This window comes from Rattus norvegicus, chromosome 12 (genome assembly GCF_036323735.1).
Source record: "Rattus norvegicus strain BN/NHsdMcwi chromosome 12, GRCr8, whole genome shotgun sequence".
In the NCBI taxonomy this organism is placed as follows: domain Eukaryota; kingdom Metazoa; phylum Chordata; class Mammalia; order Rodentia; family Muridae; genus Rattus; species Rattus norvegicus.
Genome location: NC_086030.1, coordinates 20,433,998 through 20,451,623, shown reverse-complemented (window position 1 = coordinate 20,451,623; position 17,626 = coordinate 20,433,998). Strand labels below are relative to the sequence as shown.

General features: G+C 53.0%; 1 protein-coding gene across 2 annotated transcripts in view; it reads right to left on the bottom strand.

The window, feature by feature from the left end:
- Positions 1-13,533, bottom strand: part of Adap1 (ArfGAP with dual PH domains 1) — a 51,871-nt gene extending 38,338 nt beyond the window's left edge. Inside the window, 1 exon segment of one of the 2 annotated variants that reach the window (NM_133567.2) lies at positions 13,367-13,533. In NM_133567.2, coding sequence (NP_598251.1) covers positions 13,367-13,448 — 82 coding nt within the window. In that variant the 5' untranslated portion in view covers positions 13,449-13,533. 2 annotated transcript variants of the gene reach the window in all.
- Positions 13,534-17,626: the final 4,093 nt, after the last annotated feature.

The following is a 17,626-nucleotide window of genomic DNA, read 5'->3' as shown; positions in this document are numbered from 1 at the left end:
ATGGAGGGCCTACGTGTAGATCCCCAGGACACACACAAAATCCATTTGCATAACGTGAACGTCTGTGTTCCCTATGCTTCTGTGGGGGACACAGAGCCAGGAGAACCCCTCTGAATCATATGGGTCAGGTGCCTACTGTGCACTTAGACGAATGACAAAGAGAACTGCCACAAACAAGGGCAAAGAGGAGGAGGGACACCAGAGGTTGTCCCTTGACCTCTATATGCATGCTGCGGCATGTAAGTATCCTCATCCACACGCATAAATGTACCTCATACATACTGCAAACAAACAAACAAATAAATAGATAGATAGATAAATAATATTGACTCATCAAGACAACCTAGAAAAGACACCAAGACAGAACCAAACAGCATTTTGTTTTCAGAACTTATTTTTGAGCTACGATCCTCAGAACAGCATGGCATCGGTGATAGAAACAGATGAACAGAGCGGAATCCCAAAGCAAACCAGCCCTATGGTGGCATCTGAGAGCTAACCAAGATAGAACCAATGAATCAACCAAGAAGGTAGAATGAGGCTGCTCGGATGAGAAGGCACCTGCGAAAATCCTCTGCTGTGATGGCACTCTGCAGAAAAATCACTGCAAATGGAGCCCAGCATGGGGTGATAACATCGTAGGACATCTAGAGCAAGAACACGGCGGTGACTCAGGGGTAGTCAAAGAGCTGTTTACTGAGTGTGTAGGTGTCTGTGCGCATGCAGATGAACATTCCCCTGTGAGGAGGCCACAGCATGACATCGGGTCTCCTCTCTGTCACTTTATCCCTTATTCCCTTGACACGGGGTCCCTCGCTGAACCTGGAGCTCCGATAGCAGCCAGAAAGCCTCAGGGATTCTCCTGTCTCCCCACCACTGTCTCAGTGACAGGGGGACAGACATGCATGCGGTATGCCTGGCTGTTTACATTGGTGCTGGGAATTCCAACACATGTCACCATGCTTTCCTGAAAGCTCACTGAACTCGCCTAGGGGAAGTGGGGTAGGGGGAGGAGGAGTCTCTGTAACTTTGGTCTAGAAAAATATGGGGTTTGTTTTGTTTGTTTTTCAAGACACGGTTTCTCTCTGCAGCCCAGGCTGTCCTGAAACTCTATCTGTAGACAGGCTGGCCTCAAACCCATAGAGATCCACCTGCCTCTGCCTCCCGGGTGCTAGGATTGAAGGGAGGAAAGGGGCAAGGGAGAGAGATGTAATTAAATCGCAGTCTCAAAATAACAGCAAAAGACACATTACTAAAAGCAGACTTGGGGGAGGGGGAAATAGTTATCTTGATGAAATGAAAAAGATCTGCTGGCTCTTCGAAAACTCCTGTCCAGAGGAGGAAAGGTGAAAGGGCAGCCACGCCCACAGGAGACTGATCTGATGAAAGACTGGCTGGAGCTAAGCGTCACAGCAAAGAACAGAGGACAAAAATAGGCAAAGTGGCAGATGCTTGCCTAAAGGTTCTGGGGGCTACAGGAAGCCCCTTCCGTTTCAGAGCTGCAAAGGACCCAGAGCGTGTGTGTGTGTGTGTGTGTGTGTGTGTGTGTGTGTGTGTGTGTGTGTGTGTGTGTGTGTGCATGCCTGTGTGTGTGCCTGCCTGCTGTGTGTGCCTGCCTGCTGTGTGTGCCTGCCTGCTGTGTGTGCCTGCCTGTCTGCCTGCCTGCCTGTTCATATGTGTACGTGTGTGTGTGTGTGTGTGTGTGTGTGTGTGTCTGCCTGCCTCCCTGCCTGCCTGCTGTCTGCCTGCCTGATTCCTGCCTCCCTGCCTGCTGCCTGCCTGCTGTCTGTCTGCCTGCCTGCCTGCCTTCTGTCTGCCTGCCTGCCTGCCTGTATGTTCCAATGTGTACATGTGTGTGTGTGGAGGCCAGAGGATAACCCAAGGAGTCCTCCTCAGGCCCCATCCACCTTGGTTTGGGCTTTTGAGCCAGGGTCTCCCTATGTAGCCCAGGCTGGTCTCAAACTCAGAGTGCCTCTGCCCCTCAAGCACTGGTATTAAAGGTGTGTGGCACCACATCCTGCTTCCACCTCTATTTTACTGTATTTTTGGTTTTTCCAGACAGGGTTTCTCTGTATGGCCCTGTCTGTCCTAAAATCAGGCTCACAGAAATCCACCTGCCTCTGCCTCCAAAATGCTGGATTAAAAGCCATACACCATCACCACCCAGTCTGGATTTTTTTTTTTTTTTGGTTCTTTTTTTTTTTTTTCGGAGCTGGGGACCGAACCCAGGACCTTGAGCTTCCTAGGCAAGCGCTCTACCACTGAGCTAAATCTCCAACCCCCTGATTTTTTTTTTTAAAGACAGAGTGTCTCACTTGACCTGTAAGCAGCTAGGCTGGACAGCCAGGGAAGACAAGGGAATCCTCCTGTCTCCCCCTCCACAGTGGTGAGATTATGAGAACATGCTACCACTCCTGGCTTGGTTTTCTTTCTCCTTTTGCTTTTTTCAAGACAGTTTTCCCTATGTAGCCTTGGCTGTCCTGGAACTCTGTATAGACCGGGCTGGCCTCGAACTCACAGAGTTCTACTTGCCTCTGCCTCCTAAGTGCTGGGATTAAAGATGTATTCTGCCATGGCCCAGCTCACTCCTGGTTTTTTCCTATGGTTTCTGGGGACCCAAATCAGGTCCACATGCTCCCACCTCATGGGCTTAACTGAGTCATCTCCCCAGCCCCTGAGGTGTCCAAAGGTCATAAACGATCAGGAGCTGAACTGTGACCGTAGTCACTTCCTCCAGCTGGACAGATTCACTGTAGTGTGTTACGTCTCGTCTTGGCAAGGGCTCCCCATGGGGGCTGCAGGAACACATAGCTTCCCTCATTCCTCACCTCCAGCCCAGGGAAGCCAACTTGTCCAGATGCTGGCCCTGGGGTCAAGCCATAGGCTTTCTTGGAGGAAGTACTACTGGTGTGACCAGTAGGACGTGTGCAGCTTGCCTGGAGACCCAGACTGCTCCAATACAGCATCTGCAAGTCCTTCAGACAGAGCCGACACCCTCCTCCTCCTCAGCCTACTCCTAGTCCCTCCTCCACCACATATGATAGGTATTCACTGGAGTCCAACACTGAGCCACGTGGCCTCACTCCATCTCCATGTGACCTCTGTGTGTACTCATGTGTGCAGGCATGTGTGTAGATGTGTGTATGGTATATACCTGTGTACAAGTTTGTGTATGTATGTATGTATGTATGTATGTATGTATGTTACATGCCTGTACACATGTTTGTGCATGTGTATGTATGTGCATGGAGAGACCAAAAGATGATGCCAGGTGTCTTCCTCAATCACTCCACCATATTGAGACAGGGTCTCTCATTGAATATGGGGCCCACCAACCCAGTTAGCTGGTCAGCAGGACTCAGAGACCCACACCTGCTATTTTACTTGGATTCTGGGATCTGAAGTCAGGTCCTCCTGCCTGTACAGTAAGAACTTCACCAACTGAACCATCTCCCCAGACCCGTCGTAGCCTTTTAAAGTGAAATCCTGCTTGTGGTTCACAACGAATAAAGCAAATATACCTCAGATAGGGTTAGACACCTGCCTGGGGTCACACTGAGGTAGATCTTGGACTTGACTGTCAGAAACTGTCTTCCAGGACCCAACTCTGCCCTTGGGTCACCTTCCTGGTTCCTGCGGCTGATCCTATAGGAATGGGGGAAAGAGGACAGAGACCCTGGGGTAGAAGCAATTCCTTAACTAAGTCCTTTGGCCTGGTTACCTGGAAATATTTCCTCTCAGCCATGACCTCACAGGGGCCAGTAAAGGCCAGCAGCACCTGGCAAGAGGCAAAATTCCTATTTCAGTTCTGACAAGAGCAGATGGATGGCAGAGAGCTGGTTAACCCTGAATCTCTGAATTCTTGTCACCTTAGAGAGTCAGGCCAGGATCTTCTGGTGCTTCTGAAACCCCAGGCTTGGAATGGAAGGTGGCAGGGCCCATGACTGGCTACAGGCCAGACCCGGCTGGGGCTGCAGCCTAGCCATGTCCACTCCCTACCTTCCCGTTAGGCAAGCCTTAAGCTTCTGGCAGGCAGGGTCCAGCCCAGTACAAAAACACCAGTCTCTCTCCAGTGCCCACAGGTGGCCACGCTAACCTACCCTGAACTCCTGGCTCTCTGGAGTCTGGTGGGAAGTGGGAGAAAGAAGGTAGAAGGAAGAGCTGCGCCCCAGTGTTACTCGGTGCCAGGATTTAGAGTCACGCTTAGGGTCCCTGCTGGGAAAGCCTAAGCCCAGACAGGCCTCCATCTCAGAAAACCACATTTATTTACAATAAGGAGAGGTCCCAGAAGGGTAGCTGTGGTGTGGCCAGGAGCCAGCAGGGGGAGGCAGGCATGGGAAGGAAGCCAGGAGGCCTTCCTGGAGGAAGAGCCTAAGCTCTAGCTGTGAAGATAGGTTGTCCTGGTTAGGAGGTGTGGGGTGCAGTGACAAAGGACAGAGCAAGGCCAAGCCCAGGACAGCAGGTGTGGCCTCCTGCTTCACCCCGATCTGAAATCCCCTCAGCACAGACCTTGTACTATAGGACTTGCAACGGTTCCGCCCAAGGGAAACCTGATAGGTAAACAGGTTAGCCTGGAGCCAGTCAGGCCGGCGAGGTCGGCACACAGTGGGCCTGCCCTGAGCTCTGCGCCAGACATGCTTTGCCTTATAAACTGCTGTGGAAGGCTAAAACACCGCCCAGGCTGGAGTCCCTGGCTCTTTCTAAGCCCCGCAGAGCCACTACAGGGTCTCGGAAGCATTCCCACTGAAGCTAGTGGTTGTGTTAGTTTTGAGACAGGGTCCCACTGTGTAGCCCAAACTGGACTTGAACTCACAATGCTCTTGACTTGAAATGGTGAGATTTCAGGTGTTTGTGTGTGTGTGTGTCTTTGCATCTGTCTCTCTGTCTGCATGTCTGTCTCTCTGTATCCGATGGTGTCTATGTCTGTGTGTGTGTATGTGTGCGTTTGTGTGTGTGTGTGGTATATGTGTGATGTGTGTGTGTATGGTATGTGTGTGTGTGTCTGGTGTGTGTGTGTGGTGTGTGTGTGTGTGTGTGGTATATGTGTGATGTGTGTGTGTATGGTGTGTGTGGTGTGTGTGTGTGTGTGTGTGTGTGTGTGTGTGTGTACTTATGCAGAGGCCAGAGGAGGACATTGAGGGGTCCTGCTTGATTCTGCCTTATTCCCTGAAGACAGGGTCTCTCACTAAAACTAGAGCTAAGACTATCGGCCAACAACCCCCAGTGCTCTTCTTGTTTCTGGCCCCCATTCACACACACACACACCAAACTGGGGTTCCAAGTACACAAAGACATGCTCAGCTTTGTACATGGACAGGTGCTGGGGATTTGAACCCAGATCCTCGTGTTTAATCGGTAAGCACTCTTACCCATCAAGCCATCTCCCCTGCCTGAGGCCATGATTTAAAAGGCCCTGACACCATTGTGGATGACTCTGGGCAACAAAGTCCTGGAAGTCACCAATACAGAAGTGTACTCCAGCCAGATAGCGCCCAGCCCAGCTCGGAATGCAACAGCACCGCAGGGTGGCTCCTGAATGACTGAATGTGCTTACCAAGTCAACTCTCAACTAACCATGTCCCAACTACCTGTGCCTTCCTCACTCACTGTCTGACACCTCCCTGACCACCAGAGCAAAAGACTCAGAGATTCTCAATGGGTGCCTCAGTCCTCAGGCCAGGGTAGGCCTGTGATTAGAAGAGGGGTCAAGTTAAAACCTGCACACAGGGGCTGGAGAGATGGCTCAATGGTTAAAAGCACTGACTGCTCTTCTAGAGGTCCTGAGTTCAATTCCCCACAACCACATGGTGGCTCACAACCATCTGTAATGGAATTCAATGTCCTCTTCGGGTGTGTCTGAAGAGAGCTACAGTGTACTCACATAAGTAAAATAAATAAATCTTAGAACAAACAGACCAAACCTGGCTAGGTACCAGGAGAGCTGGCCAGGACCCCCTCATACCTGCCAGGGCCCCCTCATACCCAAGTGGCTCCATCCAGATGCACCCGACTGCTCTTCCAGAGGTCACGAGTTCAATTCCCAGCAACCACATGGTGGCTCACAACCATCTGTAAAGAGATCCGGTGCCCTCTTCTGGTGCATCTGAAGACAGCTATAGTGTAATTATATATAATACATGAATAAATCTTTAAAAAAAGAAAACGAGTGTTCAGGGATGTGGAACTGTGAACCAGAGATCACAGATGAGAAACTAAGTTCTCAGCACCCACCAATACCCTGGTTGCTCAGTTCTCACTCCAGCTGGGGCAACCACTCTGACTGCCCAAGGCCACACACCCTCCCCGTGCCCTGCCTCTCCTGGGTCCTTTCAAGGTGACTCAGCCCCTCGGTGCTTCCTTCCGGGAGCAGTTTTCAGGCACCTGAGCAGGTCAGGCGTGTTCTGGGGCTGAGCCAGGTCAGGCAGGTGTGTCCCCCTTGGCCAAGGTCTAGGCATGGGAGGAGTGGAGCAGTGGACCCTATCAGTGGAATGCGGCTCCGGCAGAGCCCTGTGGCTCCGGCAGAGCCCTGTGGCTCAGCTTTAGAGACCTTTGCTCGTGCAAAGCCTGATGCATAGCTGAGATGGTGGCCAGATGGCCTGCTTGCTACCCAGGCTAGAGGCAGGCGGGCAGCTTCAAGCTGGAGGGTAGGAGGCCTCCGAGAGAAGTAGAATACAAGGTTCTCTGGAGTGCCACATAGCTGCTCCCAGCAATCCACCTGCATGGGGGGGGGGGTCTTTTTTCCTGACGGACCACTAGAGGACTTTTTTCCTACCCCACTAGAATGAGAGCATCAGGAGAGAGATGGCTGAGAGTCCCACCCGCAACGCTGTACTTCTATAGAGTTTGCAGTCAGCTTCAGGGCCCTAGATGCCAGAGGGCCACAGACTGTCCTCAAGGCAAAGCTCCTACCCACAAGTGGAAAGCCCACCCCACCCTGCCCTTGCGCCTCCCCTCCCATTCAGATGAGGACACTGTGCTAGCCCCTCTCCCCCAAACAAATCCCCTCCCTGACACTCCTCCCTCTCCAGGTCCCCACTGCCACAGGTGCCTGGGCTCCCTGCTCTGCACCTCAGCTGGGCTCATGGACTCATGGCTGGAAGTGATGATGTCGTAAGAAATTGGGTTTTAGACACCACTGTGTCTTTGTGTAGTCGGTCAGTTTTACCATATGCGGATTGCGCTGGGACGGTTTTTAAAAAGGAGAAAGAAGCATCTACATGCTGATGCGCTCCAGTTCTGCCTCTCCTCAGAGGCACACCCACGCATCCCAACACCTGCCCCATGTTCTGAGTGGCAGCTCTGCCCTCCAATCCCATCCAGCCCAGGCACTTTCAGATTATTTATTGATTGGGGCTGGGGGGGTGTATTTATTTACTTATTTATTTATCCTCAAGACAGGGTCTCACTGTGTAGCTCTAGGTGTCCTGGAACTCACTCTGTAGACCAAGTTGGCCTCAAACTCACAGGGATCTATTTGACTCTGCCTCCCAGTGGTCTTATTTTTGAAGACAAGGTCTCGTTTTGTAACTCACACTGGCCTCAAACACAGCAATCCTTCATCCTGAGTGCTGGGATGCAGACATATCCCACCGTACTTGGTTCCTTAGAGCCACCCTGTCTCCAACATCAGCAGGTGACCCTTCTACACAGTCAAAAGCCGGGACACTTCCTGGTCGCTGTGCTTCCTGGCTCCCACTGCGACAGATAAAGCCAAGCCCCGCAGTGGTTGTGGAGTCCCCTCACACATACATAAGCTCTCTGGTTTCTCAGACTCACAGAGTTCCGAATACAGAACAGAACTCATGGCTAAACTCCAGCCCTCCCTCGCTTTCCTTATTTGGACTTGTTTAGGTTAGCGATGAGCTTGTTCTTGTAGCCTTGCTGCTTGGGGTTGAATCTGTGCTCCTCTTGCCTCAGCTTCTCAAGTATTTAGAGTTATCGGCCTCCGGCACCAGCTACAAACCACGTAGCGGACACTCTGGGTCAGTTTGTGCCCCGTCCATCTCTCTTACAATCTGTGCCCTTCCTGTGAGCATCATTTCTTGATCCCAAGTTCAAGCCCCTGGAGTCCTCTTCGAGCCTGGTAATGCTCAAGTCAGCACCCTCTGGGAGCCCCTCTCTGGTCCTCCCTATAGGTAGGGTACTCCCAGGACCACGAATTAGTGCTGCACGGGGCAACCCTTCAAATACCACCTTTAAAAGCTGGGCGTGGTGGCGCAGGCCCGTCATCCCAGCACTCAGGAGACAGAAGCAAGCTGAAGGCCAGCCAGGATGCACAGTGAGACCCTGTCTAAAAAAAACTAGAACAGGCCTGAGGCCACAGCACAGTTGGTCTAGGGCTTACCTAACATGCACAATGCCGTTGGCTTCGTCTCCAGCAATGCATGAAACAAGGTTCAGGCCTGCAATGCCAGCAGTCGGGAGGGCAGTACAGGCAGGAGGGTGAGAAGTTCAAGACCATCCTTAGCTACATAGTGAGTTCCAAGCCAGCCTGAGCTACATGAGACCTTGTCTATGAATAAATAATAACCACGAGGCGGGTAAGGCGGCCCCAAGGTAACGCTGTCTGCTGACAAACTTGATCCGAACTTGATCCCTGTGACCCACATGTAGAAAACAGACGGCCGACTCTTGCAAGTTGTCCTCTGACCTCTACGTGTGTGCTGCACGCACACTCATGCACATACGAAATAATAAGAGTTATTAAAAAGAAAAAAAGATGCAGTGCAACTGGCAGTTAAAGTCTGACCATCCTACACCTCTGACATTTTGTTCCAGAGCCTTCTATGCATCCGACTTGCCTTTTTCTTGTTCTTCTGCATCTCTAAACCAGCTAGCCCAGTGGCAGCATTCCTTCCTAGTTTCAGTAGGACACTGTGGGGTAATATCAGGGTGTTGGCTCCCCCTGCCCCCACCACCTGTGTGGCAGTAGCCATCCACCACTAGCAAGCTCCCGCTGTCAACTCCACCCACAGGACCTTCTGCTGGCTTCTGTGTGAAGACCCTGACTGCCTCGGTTTCCCCAGCCTGCACGATATACATGTGCTTGGAGCTGGGGGTGCGGGTGGGGAGAACTGAACAAAGGCTCCATCCCAGAAAGGTTCAGCTCCTTCTCCTGCTGCAAACAGCATGTGCCTTCCACATCCATAGCCACACTTCTTTTTTTTTTTTTTCTACTCTTTTTTTCGGAGCTGGGGACCGAACCCAGGGCCTTGCGCTTGCTAGGCAAGCGCTCTACCACTGAGCTAAATCCCCAACCCCATAGCCACACTTCTTACACCTTCAAGCCACGCTGCACCCGGCCACCCTCTGCCACCCTCGGATGACTCTCCTGCCTGGTACCAAGAAACGACACTAAGTCTAAAGTTGTCAGTGGTCTAAGGATCAGGGACCTGGGTTCGAGGCTGTGCCATGCACATTTAAGATGCATGTAGACGGGGTCATGGTGCCTGCATGCTGAGAGAAGAGCTTCTGGGTCTTGTGGCTGGCCCAGGAACGCAAGGGCTCCACTCTGGGGAAACCCCAGCCAGCAGGCACAATAGTATACTTCAGGGATGGAGGGCAGGGGGACACTGTTTAGGTCCTAATGGCATGACCCTCATGTTGTGGTGACCCCCAAACCATAAATTATTTCATTGCTACTTTACAACTGTAATTTTGCTAGAGTTATGAATTATCATGTAAGTATTTGATATGCAGCCCACAAAGGGGTCGCGACCCACAGGTTGAGAGCCACTGGTTTAGATAGAAGAGAGACTGGTCAGAGCTGAGGCTGACCAGTTCCTCCAATTCTCAACCCTGACTTCAGACTGGCCCCCAGCACTGTCCCATCCAGGGGCAGTGGAGCTTAATCAACCAATGTTGTCCCACACAGGTGAATGGCTGAGCACAGTGTGGACACCTCAGTGTAGAATACCGCTCTGCTCTCAAAGAGCCACACCTGCTCCAACATGGCGGACGGAGCCTCGCCATCACAAGTGAATCAAGTCATACCCCTACCAGACAAATGTCGCGTGAGTCTATCCAGAGAAGGCTCCTGCAGGGTCAGATCCCTTGAGATATCAAGTAGAATGGCGGGTCTCGGGAATAGCGAAGTGGGGGCGACAGATAGTGCTTAATGTGTGAAAGGGGTTGGGCTGGGGAAGATGAGGGCGTCTCGGCAGTGGATGCTGGTGGCAGTGGCACACAATCGTGAGTATGTTTAATGTCTCCAAACTGCAGGTTAAAAATAGTTAGGATGGGAGTTGGAGCGATGGCTCAGTGTTTAAGAGCACTGGCTGCTCTTCCAGAGGGCCTGGGTTCAATTCCCAGCACACATCTGGAAGCTTATAACTGTAAACGATGCACACGCACACACACACACATACACACACACACGCACGCACACACACACATGCACACGCACACGCACACACACCAAGTAGGCCCGGTGGTGCACGCCTATAGTCTCACCTACTTGGGAAAATGAGACAGGAAGATGGCAAATTCAAGCCTGGGCAGTTAGGCTATAAAGCACAAGGACAGTCTCAAAACAGAAAGCTTAAAGAAGAGTTATGCAGGCAAGTTAGTGACAGATCCCTTTCTTAGAGTGCCCCAGGGAGGAGCTAGGATAGAGCATCTGCCTAACTTCCCCCCAGTGAGGAGCTAAAGGTATGCTATGATGGTAGAGCTCCTGCCTAGTATACCCAGGGCCCTGGGTTCTATCTGCAGTACTACAGGGAAAAGGAAACAAATGAAACAAAAACAAACTCTCCAGCTACTGCTTTAGACACAGGATGGTGTGCCAGACCCACATCTCAGCCTTGGATACCTCCTCTCTAAAACACATACACAGGGACCAAGGGACAAGCTTGGGTAGTGTCAATCAGCCACTCCAGCCCTACCTAGTTAGGAGCACACACTTCCTTCCTCTCCTTCACCCCTCCAGAGATGCAGGTCAGGGCTCCTGGGAGTGCAGGTTGGACCAGCATCAAAGCAAGAATGAGTGATTCTAAAATCTTCCAGGCCGTTCGATGGCCGATGCTTGCAGAGAGAACCTGCCACCTTCATGGATGCACAGAGCTCCCTCCCTCTCCTACAACCTTTGGCAGGACAGAGGTGCCAACAGAGTCTTGAAAGAGAATGAGCTATGCCCTGTCAGCCTCCCACAGTAGCTGAGGGTGAGCTAGACACAGCCCTTGACAGGGCAAAGACTCCAATGGAGTCTTCACGGGAAAGGCCAGGCCCGGTCAGTAGCCCACAATATCTGGGGTGAGAACTATCTGTGGCGGGTGATGGATGGACCCCAGGTTCAGGATGCAGACTGGAGAGAGGTTCAATGGATGCTGCTGAGAACTGCTCAAGGCTGCCCCGATGGCCAGGGGTGACCTGGGCCTGGCACGATGTCCTGCAGTCCAGGAAGATGCCACTATTCCCTAGGGGTACCCTTGATTCCACGGGAGTGGTCAAGAACAGCCATGAGCCAATCCAGAGGATGACATAGAACGCAACAAGACCACCACGAGACAGGAGACTCCAGAACAGCGTCGCAGAACACAGGGGAGACCCAATTACCTACTAAGCATGGGGTTGGGGAGGCTGTGTGGGCATGCCACAGGAGTCATGAGGCAGGCACTATGGCTGAGCCCAGGAGCTAGGCAAAGACGGGAGGTTTGCATAGACAGTGTGTGGGGGCCCAGAGTGGGTGTCAGAAAATCCAGTTCCAGCCTTGTGGACGCCCAAGAGAGTTCAAGCTGTAGAGGCCTCAGTTTTCCTGCTCATAAAATGGAAACAAGCCTTATACTTTTTCTGCCTCGTGGGTGGGGGAGGGGGAGAGGCAAGCTGTTATTATAAGCCAAGTCTGAAAATGGGTGGTTTGGCTTACAGCCAGCAAGGGCTGGGCCCCGAGAGGGCAGTAGCTGCGGCAGCCAGTGACCTGGGACTGACTTCAGGGTTCCTAGGACACTACATGGTGTAGGGTGGTTCCTATGGAGGGTTCCAGAAGCCCCTTCTTCCTCCTGCCAGGCCAAGAGGTCTAGGAGTATCTGGAAAGTGGAAGCTGTTCCCAGGCTGGTGGTCAAGGAATATGAGGACAGGTCAGCTCCTCTCCCCAGGTTCCCCACCCCACCCCCCAAGTCAAGCTTGGAAACTGAGCAACCCACCAGCCTTCCTTACCAGGGACTCCAGAGACTCTGGCATAGCCGGCTTTCCCAAACATGTTGAAAGGCAGGTCTGAGAGAGGGAGGTGGGAACCATGCAGAACCAGGGAGCCACCACCCCACTGCACCATGGCAGGGCCCTGCAGGGCCTCTGGAGACCAGGAAAGGACTACTTCATCTTGCCCAGCTTCCCACTGAAGCTTGGTCAATGTCTCCTCCCAGGGACACCAGGGCCCCTGGGGTGGCATGCACTTACTATTGACTGGCAGATTCTCAGCCACATGCTACCACTCCAGCCCAGAGGCGGGGATGTGGGGGAGAGACGGGGAGGAGGTCCTATTTACAGGCTGCAGGCTTTCAGCCTGCATCTCAGGAAGGCAGAGTTATGACCTCAAGGAACTGATACCTGGTATGTTCAGAGGGGCTCATGCTAGACACCCCTTAATATTCCCGAAATGTCTCGCAGGCCTGTCCCCACCTGCATACCCAGACAGGATGAGGCTGGGAGTGCCAGCTCCAGGAGCCTGCCAGCTGCTCGGAGAACTCGACCCTTTCTTCACAGTCAATCCTGAGCCCCTGTGCTCTGGTCCCTACAAATCCTTCCAAATTAGGGGCAACCAAGGGGCAAAGTCTGGAAGATGTCTGGCAGATGTGTCTGTGGCTCCCTCCTGACCCCCACCGTCCTGGTCCCAGGGAAGCTAGGAACAGAGAGCCCAAGGTTCATGGCCAGCCTATCCTCACAGAGGCCACCCAAGGCTCTGCATCCTCCCCCAGCCTTGAGTATGTACAAGACAGCGGCCCCAGGCAGGGATGCCATGACGTCATCTCCAGGTAGCTGGGAACCAGGTGGACCCCCTGCTCCCTGGTAAACACCCTGGGCTCACTGGCCGCTTTCCCTGCAAGCCTACAGCCCCTGATGATTTCCTCTTTTTTTTTATACCCTGAGACACCAAGGTTTCGCAAGGCTGGGATGGGGAGGCGGCTGCGGGTGACAGCGTGACACGCAGCCCAGCGGGGGAGGGGAGGCGGCGGCACAGGTCGCGCGGAGCCCGCGAGGTGCCCTCCGGATGCTGCGCCCGGCCACTGCCAGTCCCTGCCGCCGGCAGGTGCACCTGGGCCGCGCCCCAACCCAGCTAGGACCCAGCGCGTGGCGCGTCCCCATCCCCCGCGCCCCCACGCAGTCCTGTCCACCCGGCCGCACCCCGCACCTCCGCCCGTCCCGCACCTACCCGGGGCTCCGCAGTCAGCGCAGCGCGAGTTCCCCGGACGCGTCAGCAGCTCCAGCAGCGCCCGGCGCCGCTCCCCGGCCATGGCTGCGCGGCCACCGCGCCGTCCCGAGCACGCCCGCCCAGCTAGGGCCCCGCGCCGCGCGCCCGCCGTCCGCCTTGCGCCATCGCCGCCGCTCAGCCCGCGCGCCGGCCCCGATCGTGTCGCCGCGCGGGGCCGCCCTGAACGGAGCTGCGCGCGCGGGGACCGGGGAGCAACGCACGGCGCGCTCGGGACGGCGCGGCCCGCGGGCGGCCCCCAGCGGCGCGGTCAGGGAGCGGCCTCTTCGAGAGCCCAGCCTCACCGGGTCCACCTGGGGCGGGGTCGCAGGGAACCGGTGCTGCGGAAGGATGGGCCACCCCACACGCAAGCGTGCCTGTTGGGTTGAAGTTGAGGACGTGGGTAGCTCAGGCTAGCCCTACCTACGAAAGGCAAATGCCGGTGCTCAAAGGACCGGAGGGCTCCACCCTCACACGTGTCCAAGTCCTATACTCTCATCTTCAAGAGATAGGACAGGAGCTGGCCACACCCCTCCTGATCTCCAACAGGCTCCCTTCCAGAGCCGGTGTCAGCTTCTTTGCTGGCCCTAGCATTTCTGTTCAAATTCCATTTTCTCCATTATAAACGCAATAGTAGCTGTTTAGAAGCCAATGGCCACACCCAACTGGGAAATGAAAGCCTTCTCCAAAGCCTCCTGAGAGTCTGAGGACGCTCTATGACTTCCAACCTTTGGACGCCCCACCTCCAATCCCTACTCCTGCTAATATACCAGAGTCAGGGTGTTGGCTGCTCTATGATTTGACCCCGGGAATGTTCCCTGACCCACAAAGGTCCCTGTGTTAAGGACATAGTCCCTAGGGTAGTGCTATAGTGTGGTTAGGGCTATTGGGAGGAAGCCATTGGGACCTTAGCCTCTTCCTGTTGGGTTGAGCATGCTTTCTCTTGCTTCCTGGGGAGAGGGGGTCAATTTTGTCCCACCACATATTTGTGTCACGATGCTCAATTGCACATTGTCTTTCTGAGATAACGTTTGCAATCCTGGCCAACTCCGCCTGGCGGCCCTCTGCTGAGGCTGTACTGTATAGCCTGCCAGGGGCACCTGTCCCTCAGGACCTGACTCTCACACCATCGCAGAACTCATCCTGGGATCAGGAGGCAGAACATGCAACCCACCCCGATGCACACTTTGGAGGTCATGAAGCCGGTGGCACTGTAGGCTTACTGTTTGACGGATCTAATACCTTTCTCCTGAAGCCCACTGGAGCCTGAGTAGTGACAGGTGGCATTTCCACCTCTGGGCCTTCTGCCAGGCTCCAGGCCTGGCATACAGCAGGAGCTTGCAGAATGGGAATTACACAAGACAGACCGATGGGGGCTGGGGATGTGTCTCAATTGGTAGAGAGCTTACCTAGCATCTGCAGAGCCCTGGATTGTGTCCCCAGCACCACAGAATCTAGGAGTACTGATGAGTGCCTCTAATCTCAGGGCACAGAAGGTTGAGGCAGGAGGATCAGCAGTTCGAGGTCATCCTCAGCTACATACCTAGTTTAAGGAGAGCAGCCTGGCCTATCTGAGACCAATTCTTTAAAAAAAAAACTAAAAAACAAAATCAAGACAAAAATAGACTAATGGTAGTGCTGTCCCAAGCCTTTGAGAAAAGATCTCTCTAGTAATCCAGTCGACCTCAGACTTGCAGCAATCCTCCTGCCACCGACTCTTGAGTGCTCAAATATCAAGCATGGAATGCTACCTACACTTTCTTATTTAATCCTCATTTGATAGTCCGGGAAACTGAGGCACACAGCAGCACATGTCTGCATGACGGGACTAGAGTGACAGAAAACCCAGGAGACAAAGAGACACAGACCCCGTCTCCCTAAAGAGAATAAATTACCCTCTGGAGAGGAGCCACAAGGAGGCCTTGAAGCATTTGCAGATAGCCAGCAGGTGAGGTCTCCAGACAGAGGGAGAAGCATCCTGGGTGTGGCAGGACCACCATCATCTTGATGCAGAGAAACTGTGATCACCTGGACCAGGCTGACTGGTAACATCCCTTGGTCTTTCCACGAGACTCTAACCACTGCCCCCTCTTGCCCCAGTGGCACATGGTCTTGGGGTGTTAGGTGGAAGGTTGGCTTGAGATGGGGACTCTATCTGTGCAGTTTTGTGTGAGTTATCGTCCATGCTGGGATATGGAGTGGTCTGGTGAAGCAGATGGCTGTGAGTAGCCTGCATGCCTGTGAATGGCTCTAATAAACTAACTGGTTTACCAAGCAATGCTTGGAAGACTCATTTTTTGATCTAGCTCAGTGCTCCTCCCCTCTGGGGCAGATATTCCTGTGTGTGTGTGTGTGTGTGTGTGTCTGTGTGTGTGTCTGTGTCTGTGTGTGTGTGTCTGTGTGTGTCTGTGTGTCTGTGTGTGTATGTGTATATGTATGTGTGCGTATGTGTGTATGTGTGTGTGCACGCATATGTGCGTGTGTATGTGTGTGCGTGTATGTATGTATGTGTGTTTGTGTGTGTATGTGTGTATGTGTATGTGTGTATGTGCGTGTGTATGTGTGTATGCCTGTGTGTGTCTGTGTCTGTCTGTGTGTGTATGTGTATGTGTGTGTATGTCTATGTGTGTATGTGTGTATGTGTGTATGTGTATGTGTGTGTATGTGTGTATGTATGTGTGTATGTGTGTGTCTCTGTGTGTGTATGCGTATGTATGTCTATGTGTGTATGTATATGTGTGTGTATGTATATATGTGTGTGCGTGTGTGTATGTCTGTGTGTGTGCACGTGTGTGTATATGTGTGTATGTGTGTGTGTATATGTGTGTGTGAGCACATGCATGTGTGTATATGCACATGCTTGTGTTCCCTGAGGAAAGTTGCTCTACATCTGTGGACTAAGGAGCCAATAGAGAGGACAGGAGACTAAGGCTAATGGAATGGGTAGACCCTGGATATCAGCTGCTGGATCAGGACCTTCAATGGCTTCTTGGCTAACAGGACCAGAAGGGCACAGGCCTGTTGGAGATCCTAGCAAGTCCTCACTAGCTGTGGTCAGTGAGGGAGCTCCTTGCTAGAGGCCAGACCAAGGCCTGTCAAGGACAGTTCAAAGGCAACAGAGCCGAGCCTGCACCCTGCCGTCTCCCGCTCATGCTGCCTGCCAGCAATGATGAATTGCCCATCTGAGCTTTCTTCTGTTCTTCTTCTAGTCCTCTGCTCTGCTGTCTCAGCCTACGCTGCAGTCCCCAGCCTCAGTTCCCTAGCACTTCCCAGGCTCTGCACAGTAGGCCTGTAAGCAGTTGCCACAGCAGCTGGGAGCTGAGCCCAGAGCTGTTGGAGAAACTTAGGGTGGCCACTCCAGCCTAGTAGCTGGTCTCTAAGCACCAGTAACAGCCCCCTGCCTCTCCTCTCCTCTCCTCTCCTCTCCTCTGGCCGCTTGTGCCCTGAAACCCTGAATGCCCAGGAGACCACCACCCCGGGTGTAAGGAATTGTGCAAGGACCCAGAAGTCCCGTCAAGCAACCCAGCGGGGCTGGCAGCTGTCCTCGCAAAATGATGTTTCCCTGACAGGATTTCTGAGTTCACGAAGCAAGAACTGATATGGGCCATGAAGAAAGCTCGAGAATGGTGAAACACCTGCTTCTTGTTTGATCTGTGGCATGAGTGGTGTCTGCATGCATCCGTGTGCATGTGTGTGCATATATGTGAGGGCCAGAGGTTGATGTGGGTGAGTTCCTCTATTACTCTGTTCCTTATCTGTGGGGGACAGGGTCTCTCACTGAACCTGGAGCTCACCTATTCAGCTAGGCTGGCTGGCCAGTGAGCCCCAGGATCCTCCCCACTCCGTCTCCTCAGTGTTGGAGTTACACAAGCTACCAACACCCAGATTTTCACATGCGTGTCGGGGATCCAGTCTCAGGTCTTCATGCTAGTGCAACGAGAACCTTACTGACAGCCGTCTTTACTTTTTTTTTTTAAAGATTTATTTATTTATTTTATGTATAGCATTCTGCCTGCATATGTGATTGCAGGCCAGAAGAGGGCACCAGATCTCATTACAGATGGTTGGGAGCCACCATGTGGTTGCTGGGAATTGAACTCAGGACCTCTGGAAGAGCAGTCAGTGCTCTTAACCGCTGAGCCATCTCTCCAGCCCGATTTTTTTTTTTTTTAAGATTTAAAACTTTTTATGTGTACGAGAGGATTTTTGTCTGCATGTCACGTA